The sequence below is a fragment of the Equus caballus genome, chromosome 13 (assembly GCF_041296265.1).
Source record: "Equus caballus isolate H_3958 breed thoroughbred chromosome 13, TB-T2T, whole genome shotgun sequence".
NCBI lineage: Eukaryota > Metazoa > Chordata > Mammalia > Perissodactyla > Equidae > Equus > Equus caballus.
In genome coordinates this window covers 53421036-53432284 of record NC_091696.1, presented here as the reverse complement: position 1 = coordinate 53432284, position 11249 = coordinate 53421036, and the positions used below count along the sequence as shown (strand labels likewise).

Here is an 11249-nt window from a genome sequence, read left to right as displayed (position 1 = left end):
ACTGCTGGCTGCCTGCCTGCCACCGCGCAGGAGGGCCGGTCCCCACCAGCCGACCCAGGCTCCTCTCAGCCCGGCCTTGAGCCAGCCAAGGGTGACCCAACAGGGCGGGGCTTACAGCAGACATTGCGGTTCTCAAGCTCGGGACCCAGCACCCAGATCACCCAGAGCGGCAGGTCCCGTGTCGAGAGCCAGTGGGGACGGCCGGAGCCAGTACACAGCCTCCGCAGCCCCCGCCTGCCCCGCCCGCTGGCCGGCCTGCCACTCAGGCAGGGAAAATCGTCTGTGACAGGCCCAGGAAGGCCGGGCCCCGGGGGCCGCAGAGCGACGCACATAGCTCTTCTTCCAACATATGGTTGCTGTCGGCCCCGGGCGCTGCTAGGCCAGTGCCGGCTCGGAAGCTAGGCGGGGGCTCAGGCAGTCCCAGCCTCTATCCCACCCGCCTGGCCGCACCGCTCCCTCAGTGATTCACAAGGCCCCTACTCCAGCTCACATGCCTCCCGTGATGGGGAGCTCACTCCCGCTGCAGTCCCTCTCAGCCCCTTCAGGGAGTGTCCAGGAGCCCCTCCATCCCAGGAGCCTGAGGCATGCAGAAGGTCACCCCACACCCCACACTCCACCCCAGGGTGGCCATGACCTAGCAGGTCTGTGACGGGGGGAGCACGTGGGGAGGGGCTATCAGGGGCTTCCAGAGGAGGCAGCCCTACAGCTAGTTGGGGGAGAAGGCACAGCGAAGCAGGCATGGGGCAGGCTGCGGCCAGCCACCTGGCAGAGATGAATCCACAGCCCCAGGGGAACTGGAGCCAGAGGTCTTCTCCTGGGGTCTCTGGTTCCAGGAGCCTCCCAGCTGGATCCCTGTCCCTGAGGGTGAGTCCAATCCATCCCACGTCCCTAGGCCAGCTTGTCAGCCCCCCTCACAGACTCCCTGGAGAATTCCTGGCGTCCTACATGTGCCCCGTGGCCCATGATCCGCCCAGCCCTCAGCAACCTGCAGTGGGGAACCCCCAAACCTGCTCGCAGCCCTGTCCACACAGTCACCCAGTCCCGTGACTCTGCTTCGCTGCTCCCCTCACAACCCTGCTGTGAATCTGCTGTGGCTCCCTGTGCTCTAGAGGTCTCGGGCTGGCACCCAGGGCCCTCAGGTTCGACCCTGCCTCCTTTGGTCAAGCCCTGGGCCCGCCCCTCTAAGCCTGGGGTCCCTGAGGCCACCTCAAATGAGCAAGGAGGAGGAAGAGGCAAGGGTGACCCACACTCTGGGCTCAGGGGCTCACAGACACTCTAGGGGCTGCAGGGGCCCCAGGGCTCATCAATGAGTGGTGAACACGAGCCATGACCGTCATCCTGCCTGGCACTAACCCCCCCCTCAGGGGCTCCCAGACCCTGCCTGGGGGCTCCAGCCCCCCCATCCCTCCGCCCACCAGGAGGGCACAGGCTGGCCTGGCCCCTGTACCTGTCCTGGCAAGGGCCATGTGTGGACACTGAGGGAATGAGACAGGCCTGCCCCAGGCACCACGCCACCACCCCCTGCCTTCCCTGGGCCCGGCCAGCCATCCTGCCCACACGCCCCCCTGGCACACACGTACCAGCATTAATGGAGGTGACAGGCGGGCGGCCACAGGCAAGCTGGGCAAAGGAGGTTAATGGCCAAGATGAGGATCTGGCTGGGGGCAGAGGGAGGGGCTGTGGGTCCCCACGCCACCTGCACCAAGACCAGCTGAGGAGGGAAGGCTGCTCCCCGGGCTCCCACTGATGCCAGAAGCTCCTGGAGTCTCCCACCACCTGTTCTTCAGATCAGGAAACTGAGGCCCAGGGAGCGTGGGCTGTGGTTTCAGGGCTCAGGGCCACATGGGTACCAAGCCCCAGAGCCACGAGGGTCCCTGCCACTGCCTCGGGAGCAGAGGCCACCTCCCTGGGCCCAAGCTCACCCCCGACACATGGAGGTGGGTCCCAATGGGCAGGCTATGACCCACCCCAGCCCCACTCCCTGGTGGAAAGTGGGACAGGCCCCGGGCACAAGGCTTGCCAGCTGTAAGGGCAGATGTGACCGCACGCCTCAGGCAGACAGCACCGGGGCACAGCGGTGGCCGTGATGTCCCGGCCCCACCTGGCTGGGGGTGGTGGGGATGGCCATCTGTGCACCTGACAGTCTGACTCACAAACCCAAGCACGGGCCACTGGGCTGTGGCTGAGGTCTCGGGACACCCCGGAGCAAGCTCGGGTCCCCTGCAGCCCCCCAGCACAGGCCCCTCCTGGAAGCTAGAAACGCAGCAGGTCGTGCTTCTTGGGTGCTGCCAGCTCTCCCCTCACCCACGTCTCTGGAAAAGCCCGTCCATGGGGGCTTTTTTCCCCACACCCCAAAGCCTGGCCCTCTCCCCGCTCTGGGGGCTCCTCCTTCACCTAGGCTTCTCTTCATGCTGACAGGCAGGGCTGCTGGAGATGAGGGCTCTGTGATCCATCCCCTTCTTGCCCCCGGACGATGGCAACAGCCTCCGACCAGCCCACCCCCTGTGCTGGCAGCCATGGCCTCTCGCAGGCCCTTAGAGGGGTCACCCAGCAAGGAGTGGGGAAGCACAGAGCAGTCCCTGGGACCCAGCAGCCAAAGCCTAGGATCCCCACTCCCACAGTCTCAGGTGACCTGTGTCCCCTGTCCTCTCTGGGCAGTGCCCGTGACGAGGGGCCTGGGCCTGGCTGAGCACGTCCAGAGTGGGGTCTGCGTGCAGAAGGAGCAGGCCTCCCGGCCCCCACTCTCCACAGGGCTGCTGGCGTGTCGGCCGCTCAAGCTGTCTCCCGGCCTGGGGCTGCCTGCACGGTCAGCTGGTCAGCTGGGCCAGGCCAGGCAGGCAGAGAGGAGAAGGCTGGCATGCTGTGCCACCCGCAGTAGCCCTCCCGGCCCCGTGGACTTGATAGGGAGAAGTGGGGACCCCTAGGTTGCACCGGGGAAGGTGGCATGGGGGCAGGAGGGAGACAGAAGCAAGCACTCGCCCTCACGTCAGTGTCCAGAACCATGGGGCCCTGCTCCTTACGGACGCCTATCGTGGCTGACCAGAGCCCCAGGAGTCCTGTGCCAACCACAGGGCCATAGCCTGTCACCCTCCTGCACAGATGGGGAAACTGTGGCCAGGCTCACAGGGCCCAGGAGGTGCAAGACTCTGGATCCAGTGCCCTCCTCTGGTGACCCCTGGAAGTGCCTAGAAGGAGCAGGAAGGTACTCCTTCCTCTCCCAAGGCACCCCTGCCCCCCAACACTGAGCTGGGGACACCCCAGGAAGCCTCTGTGCCATCACAGCACCAGCCTGAGCAGCACTCACTGCCCTGGCTGCAGACCTCGTCCTTGGCCCGAAATGGCACGCCACACGTCTCTGGGTCAAGGTCCTGCCCCTGAATGAAGGCTCCGCCTCTATGTCCAGAATGACATCGCCGGTCAGACAAATGTCTACTAGGACACAGCTGAGAAGAAGTGGACCCCAGGCCGTTAAGTTCTGACAGCTTGGGGCACGACATGGAACCTGGTATATCCTGGGAGGTGCGACTGGGGGCAGCTCTGGCCATGAGGACGTTAGGGGACGAGGTTTCATGGTGTGCTGCTGAGACCAGCTAGGCAGCCAGCCGAAGGGGCGGACGGAATTAATAGAGAGAACACAATCTGTATTATTCAATGGGACGGGGACCATCAGCCTCAAGGACTGAGGTGAGGTCCCTCGGATCGCCACATATTTATTTGCGGGTAAAGAATCACAAGCAAGTATAATAGCAGAAACTCATGCCTGCAGGGACACGCAGGCTAGAGTCCAGAGGTTCTATTCTTCATCCCCCGAAGCACACCAGCCCATCCCAGTCATTCCCTTGGGGAGTATCTTAAGGACAATCAGCAAGGTATGCAGGCAGCGTTCTGTTCCTGCAAGGGCCAGGCGTTCCTAAGCCCCTTGCCTTCATGCCCGATAACATGTTCCCCTCCGGCCTGAGAGTCCAGAGCACAAGCAATCTGGTGTAATGATTATGAGGATCAGCAGATCACACATCCCCCCAGTCACCCATTTGGAATTTCTTTTTCCTTAGGCTTAAAGCCTAGCAAGAATGCTGCTATGATCTCCTGCAGCAATGGTGGGTCCGACATATCTAAGCCTTTGCCCGGCCCTGCCTCACCCACACCAGGTCCTCCCAGGAGGTACTGCCAGGGGACAGGAGTCCTGCAGGCAGCAGGCAGGTGAGGGCCTGGCGGTGCAGTCTCTTGGGGCACCTTGGGGGGTGGGGGGTGATGTTTCTAGAAAGGGGGTGACCATCCTTTCCCCAGCCGGTGGCTGGCAGTGGGCAGGGCAGGGGTTTGGGGGTGCAGATCCATTCAACCTCCTGCTTGGAGAAGAGGAACCAGCACTTGCTGGACGCAAGGCTTGGCCAGGGAGACTGGCCGGGCAAGCAGACTCGCTCCACTGTCGGTGCGCCAGGCTGCGCTGCTCGCTGCGGCTCCAGCCCTCCCAGGGCTGGGCTCTGTCTCCTCCCTGGTCTGGGCTCTGTGCTCTTGCTGCTTGGGCTGCAGCCCTCCCCAGACTGGCTCTGTTCCCCACGGCCCCCCCTGTCCCCAGGCTCAGCCCCCAGGCCCTGGCTCAGGTGGGCGGTTGTCAGGGGCCAGAGCCCTGCCCTGACGGATGAGTGCTGACGGCCCCTCTCCGTGCGCCCTCGGCCGCTGACACCCCATCACATCGCTGCGGGGACCCCGGGAGACCTGGCCGCCTCTGCGCACCCCCGCGGCAGCCTTCAGGCGACGGGGGCGGGGACCTTGCCAGGCGCCCCTCAATCCGCCGCACACCTGCGCCTCCACCCCCGGCTCCTCCGCGCCGCTGCCCGTCCCTGCCCTGCTCGGGCGGTGCCACCGGTGTCACCGGCCACCGCTCCATCCAGAGTTGCCGGCGCTGCAGGGAGAGCGAGCGGGTCCCGTGCGCGCGAGGCGGGTGAGTGCGCGCGAGGGGGCGACTGTGGCAGGGGGAGGGGAGACACGGCGGGGGGTGCACCTGGGGTGGCCAAAAGGAGACTGTACCCGGCGCTCGCGCGCCCCCTCCTCCGGTGAGCCTGGGTCGGAGGTCGCAGCGCCCCCCGGAGCCCGGCGCCGTGGCGCACGCGCGGCCGCTCCTGCTGCCAACTTCGGTGGGTGCGAGTCGGCGTCGGGGGGACGCGGTTCGCGGCAGAGGCTTCGGGGGCTCGCTGCGGAGTAAGTGACCGCAGATTGCAGGGGACGCTCCCGGCGCCCGGCCTCAGTTTCCCCTGCGGGGTCCGGGTCGCTGCCCGAGAGCCGGAGCGGGTCCCGCGGGGCCCGGGGTCGCAGCGGGCGCCGGGTGGGGAGGGGCCGGGCGGGCGGGGCGGGAAGTTTCCGCGGGTCCTGGGGCCACGCGCAGACTTCGCGGGCGCAGCAGGCTCCCTCGGCCGGGGCGCAGGTAGGGCGGACGCGGGCAGCGGCGCGTCCGGTGAAGTTTGGGGGCCACCTGGGGCCCGGCCGGGCGCGAGCGTCGTGAGGGGTGCGGGGCGGCCGGACTCCAGGACTGTGGGGGCGCCGGCGGAGCAGCCCCAGCCCCCACGTCCCCCGCTTCCTGGCGTCCAGGCTCCGCATAGGGACAATCCGGGCACAGCAGCCGTGTCCCTGCAGGAGGGCAGGGTGGAGGGAGTGGGGTCTGGACTTCAGCCAAGGAGGGGGCTGATCACCCCCACTGCACCCTGCCTTGTGGGGTGCTCCCCAAGTCCGATAGGGGCCAGTGGGATGCAGGAGCTGTAACCCCTGGCGGCTGGTGGTGGCTCCAGGTGCTGGGGCCCCCTCTCCCACCCTGGGGTGGGGCCTCCTGCTCCTGGCCTGCACCAGTTCTCCCCCAGACAGGGGCAGGTTAGTGGGCTGGGGGTCTGGGCCGGCATACTGGGGTGCGGGTGGCCCTCAGAGCTGCACCCAGTCACGGGTTGGGACACGTGTGTGAATGAATATGCCTTTGGGTGTGTGGGGGTGCATGCTAGTGTCTGGAGGTATCTTCTGCTTGTGCACAAGCATGCCAGGCAGGTGCCAGGCGTCCTCTGGGTTCCCATGGGGTCAGCAGCTGCTGAGATGGCTCCAGAACAAGCCCCCCACCCCCCCAGGCGGCTGATCTGAAGAAGGAGCAGAGGAGGAGCCTCCCGCCTCCAGAGTCCAGGAGCCTAGGAGGAGCCTCCCCAGTCCAGGGGCCCGGCTAGGAGGTGGGGTGCGCGGTGGCACCAGGCGGCACAGCTGTGTGGCTCCCAGGGCTGGGTGATCGATGGCCCCAGCACAGCCGCCTCTGTCTCCCGAGAGCACATATACCCATTTGTCATCTGTATCTTGGGGGAGGTGGGGGGCAGGGAAGGGGCCTGTCTCTGCACCCACCACCAAGTCCAGGGGGCGTCTACAGCCCCTCAAGGAGCCCTAGGCCCTTTCCTGGGCCCAGCCCCCTCCTCCCAACCCCTCTCGGAGCCCCATCCCCTCCCAGACATGGACATCCACAAACCAGTCAATTAGCCTCTGCTTGTCCACACCCCCCCACGCCCCGGCTGTGGCCATGCTGACCCCCCTCTGAAGGGTCCCTTCGAACGGGCAGCCCTCTCCACCCCTCGGGCCATCCCCATAGTGGGGGTGCTCACCCAGTGTTTGGGGGCAGCAGACATGACTGCCTGCCATGTGCAGAGCCCGAAGGCCAGCAGGGAGGACAACCTGCTCCCAGTGGCTGCCCAGCTGCCCCAGCCCCACTCTGCTCAACCCACTTGCCATCCCCGGGCCCTGGGGAGCAGGGCAAGTTGTACGTGTCCACATCCACAAAAGTGTCCGTGACCGTGTGTGTCTTTGGGTGTGTAGTGTGTGTGCATATGTGTGCACACTGCACCTGAATGTGTGCGAGTGCCTGCTCCCCCCCCCCCCCGCTGTGCTGTGAGTGTGTTCATGGGCACAGTGATGGTGTCCACTCTGAGTGGCGTGTGCATGTGCCATGGCCCTGTGTGTTTTGGTGGCCCGCTCTGCTCCGAGTCTGCCCAGTGGTGCAGAGGGTGACCTCCAGGTGCTGAGTGAGGGCTTGTCGGGAGCCTGGTACGCTTGCACGGGCATACTCGCCATGCACCCCACGAAGATGCGCACTGGGGTGGTGGACGGCCCAGGTGGCGGCCCAGATGGAGTGCGGAGCGGGTTCTGAGTGAGCGTGCGGGGTGTGGGGAGAGGAGGGTCTTGGCGGAGCTCGGCCACTGCAGGCTTAGCTGCTGACCTGCCGGCAGCCACCCAGATGGAGCCAGGCTGAGCAGGTGGCTGTGCCGAGGGGCCGTGCTGTGATGTCCACGCCCCCCAGCCTGGCCTGGCCCCACGTGAGGGTGACCCCCTCAGAGACCTCCAGTGCCCACCCGACACCCTGCTGGAGCAAGAACACACACACACACACACACACACACATGTGCGCGCATTAACCAGCCGCTCAGAGCCTTCTGCTGGCTTCTCATCTCAGCCGGAGGGGAACAAGACGAGGCAGGGCTGATGTCCCCCGAGAAGGCGCCTGGTTGCACTTGGCTTGTTCCAGTCCCTTACCAAATGCGCATCGGGTAGGCAGAGACTCAGGTGGGGGCGATGGGCGTGGATGGAATCACCCCAGACATGAGCCTGCGGGCGGAGATGTGTGCAGTGTCACCTGATAAAATACGGGACGCCTAGTTAAACTTAAATTTCAGATAAGCAATGAACGGTTTTTTTAGTGCACCTTGCAAATATTGGCTAGACCATCCTTACACTAGAAAAGTTTACTGGAGTCAGGTCTAAGGGTCTAAAGATTTTCTGTTTTTTCCTTTTTCTCCCAAAGTCTCCTGGTACTTAGTCGTGTATTTTTAGTTGTGCGTCCTTCTAGTTGTGGCATGTGGGATGCTGCCTCAGCGTGGCCTGACAAGCAGTGCCATGTCTGCGCCCAGGACTCGAACCAGGGAAACCTTGGGCTGCTGAAGCAGAGCGCACGAACCCAACCACTTGGCCACTGGGCCGGCCCCAGTCCGGCAGTTCTATCTGCTGTGTCTGTCGACCCTAGGAGCGGGCGTGGAGAAGGACTGAGGGGCGGGCAGCGGCCCAGGCCGTAGGGCAGAGGCAGTGCCCCACTCTCGCCCCTGGAGCTCTGGGAGCTGTGGATGGAAGGGCAAGGGGAGGGTCAGAGGGGTCGGCACTGATCGAGGCCCCCCGTCTGCAGGTGGCCATGGTGCCGGGGCCTGCCCGCTAGCAGGCCATGTCCCGAGAGGCAGGCTCGTGCCGCGTGGGCCCTGGGGCTCGGGCGCGGGCGCGGAAGCCCAAGAAGCCACACTACATCCCGCGGCCCTGGGGCAAGCCCTACAACTACAAGTGTTTCCAGTGCCCCTTCACCTGCCTGGAGAAGTCGCACCTCTATAACCACATGAAGTACAGCCTCTGCAAGGACTCCCTCTCGCTGCTGCTCGACTCCCCCGACTGGGCCTGCCGCCGCGCCCCGGCCGTGCCCCGGCCCCGCGCGGCCACCCCGGACGGCCCTGAGGATCCCACGGACCCCGGAGGCCAGCCCCAAGGAGCGTGGCTCCCGGATGCTCCCACCACACCTGACCTCGTCGTCGCTGACGTCCTCTCCCTGCGCCGCTGTGTCGGGGGCCCCAAGCCCAGGGCTGAGGGGTCCCCAGGGACACCGCCCCCTGTGACGAGGGACGCCCAGAAAGGTGCAGGCCACGGCAGGCGCCTGGCCGAGTCTTGGAAGCCGGGGCCAAGTGGGGGCCCGAGGGGCATGTCTGTGGTGGACGCGGCAGTGGCTGGCCCTGGGAGTGGGGTCCCTTGCTACCCCCCGCCCACCCCTGGTGAGTTCCCTGAGGCCCAGAGCCTTCACCTGTCCCTGCTGGGCGTCAACTACCCTCTCGGCCCTGGCCTCTTCTCCTACCTGGGGCCCTCCCTGGCTGCGGCAGCCCACATGCCCTTCCTGGCCTCAGCCAGCCCGCTGCTGCCCCCAGCCACGGCCTTCCCTGCCCCACAGCCCCCAGAGCGCCCTGCCCTGTTCCCCCGCCTGTTCTACCCCCTGCTCCTGGAGCACACCCTGGGGCTGCCAGCAGGCAAGGCTGCCCCTGCCAAGCCCCCCGCCCCCCCAAAGGGGCCCCCCGGGACTCTGGCACCTGGGCTGCTGAAGGTGCCGGCACCTGGGCAGGGCGGGCCCTGGCCCCGTGGTGCCCCTGAGGACCCAGGGCAAGATAGGGAGCTGGAGCGGGCTGCCCAGAGTGACCCCAGGAGGAAGCTGCCTCTGGGAAGCAGGCTGGAGCCCCCGAAGGCCCCCTCCAGTGTGGCGAAGTTCAGCTCCCAGAGCAGGTGGGTGTCAGCATCTCTGGGTCACGGGGGGCGGGGGGCGGAAGTGTGGGAGGAGGGCTGGGCAGGGTGGCTGGGCCCTCAGTGGCCGGGAACATGGGCTTCAGGCCACAGCAGGGAAACCGAGACCAGAGAGTCAGCCTGTCTGTCCTTCTGGGGTCCTGAGGCCCTAAGCCAGGTGACAGGCTGGACAGGGGGCATGAGGGGGGAGTGGGGCAGGGGCTGGGGGCACAGGGGCAGCGCAGCCTCCTGACCGGCTCCTATCCCTAGCCTGCAGACCGGCCCCTCCATGATGCTCTGGCCTGAAGACAAGGAGCCAGGGGACCCCAAGACCCCTGGCCCTGTGGCCCCCCTGCCCCAGCAGTCGCTGGGCCTGGCGCTAGGGGTCCCTGGGCATGTGAGCGAGGACCTGACGCGGGTCCTTGGCGACTACGCCAGAGTGGAGCGGCGCCTGGGGCAGTTGGTGCCTGCGGGGGGCCTGGCCCCACGGCCTCTGCGGGAGCAGCTGGGCAAGATCCGCCGGGAGCTGCTCACCATCCACCAGGCACTGGAACGGGCTGTGCGGCCCCCGGATACACCCCTCGACCTCTCTGTGAAGCGGGCGCCCGCCAAGAGGTCTGAGGCCCCCTTGGGGGCCTGGGGGCAGCCAGAGCTGGGCTCCACACTGGCCCGGGGGACCCCTGAAGCTCCCAGCATGCTGGGCCCCACAGCGCCTGAGCCCTTCTCTGGCCACACCACCAAGTGTGAGGCTGACTCCAGTGTCCCACCCCCGGGCCTACCTCTCCAGGCCCCAGAGGACCCTGTCATTCCTGGCAGCAGCTGGGGTACCCATGGCGGGGTTGGGGGCTCCTGGCCCCCTGAGGCTGTCGCTGGCCTGCAGAGCCCCCCGGGCGCCGAGGTCTGAACACAGCCCCTACTGCCACCTCTGTCCTTAACAGACAGCAGCCCTTCTCCAACCCTGTGCCCACCACCTGGCCCCCCACCCACCCCTACCCAGGGGCTGAGGCCCAGAGCCTGTCCAGCATGCCTGTGGATGGACCCCACCTGCCGTGGCTGTGGCCTGTCTCTGGGGCCACGCAGGGAGAGCAGAGGGTCACGGCTATTTATTGATCACAGTTGTGGACATTAAACCACCTTTACACACCCCGTCTGGGCCGCTCCAGCATCACCACTGGGACACCTTCACTGGGCAAATGTCCCTGGTCTAGACATCTGAGGAGGCCAGGTCCCAGGCCTCCCTGCCAGGCATCCACCTCCAGACCGTGACCTGCCTCTGGGAGACTGCGTCCTTCCTGGGGGGCTGCAGTCTGGGGATAGAGTGGGGGGCTTTGCATTGGAGGGGTCGGAGCAGGGAGAGGTGGGCGTCGGGCCTGTGTGTCCATACGTCTATAGTGGGCAGGGACCCCTGAGTGTGCCCCCAGCCCCCGCGTCTGGCAGGGCAGCCCCAATGTCAGATTCACGCTGGAGGCTGCTCGCCTGTGGTTCAACGGAGCCCCACATTCTGTGGCCCAGCGCTGCTCACCCAGCGTGGCCTCCGCTGGGCCCCCGCCAGCCCCTGCGGTCATGATAGGCATCGGTGGCCTTCACAGCTCGCTGCCTCCCTCCCAGCGCGGCCCAACTTGGCCTTTCCCACGGTGGGGGGGCGGGGACCGGGGGCAGGAGGGGAGAGGGGCCCCTGGGGACCCTCGCACCCAGCTAATCACTTTTCTCCCCGGGAGCTGGCCACGCCCCTGTGCCCACCCAAGAATGGCCCCAGGGAGGGCAGTTCCTGCCTGTGCCTGGCTCCCCACGCTGGGCCAGCCAGGCTGGGGCCAGTCACAGCAGGACCCGCGGCTGCCCCATTAACCGCGATGGGCAGCCGATAGCATTGGCCACCCGCCCCACCCTGGGGCATTCCGAGGCAGCGTCCAGAGCTGGGGTGCAGGCCGGCCAGG

General features: G+C 66.5%; 1 protein-coding gene across 4 annotated transcripts; it reads left to right on the top strand.

Moving 5' to 3' along the window:
* Positions 1-4648: 4648 nt before the first annotated feature.
* PRR35 (proline rich 35) lies at positions 4649-10458 on the top strand. 4 transcript variants are annotated; one of them, XM_070232561.1, is made up of 3 exons: positions 4649-4942; positions 8192-9318; positions 9586-10458. In XM_070232561.1, the coding sequence occupies exons 2-3, from the start codon at positions 8228-8230 to the stop codon at positions 10217-10219; spliced, it is 1725 nt and encodes a 574-aa protein (XP_070088662.1). In that variant the 5' UTR covers positions 4649-4942; positions 8192-8227; the 3' UTR covers positions 10220-10458. The 4 variants fall into 4 exon arrangements, with proteins under 4 accessions (XP_070088662.1, XP_023472501.2, XP_070088663.1 ...); XM_023616733.2 differs by lacking the exon at positions 4649-4942 and adding an exon at positions 5080-5199; XM_070232562.1 differs by lacking the exon at positions 4649-4942 and adding an exon at positions 5382-5422.
* The last annotated feature ends 791 nt before the right edge of the window (positions 10459-11249 follow it).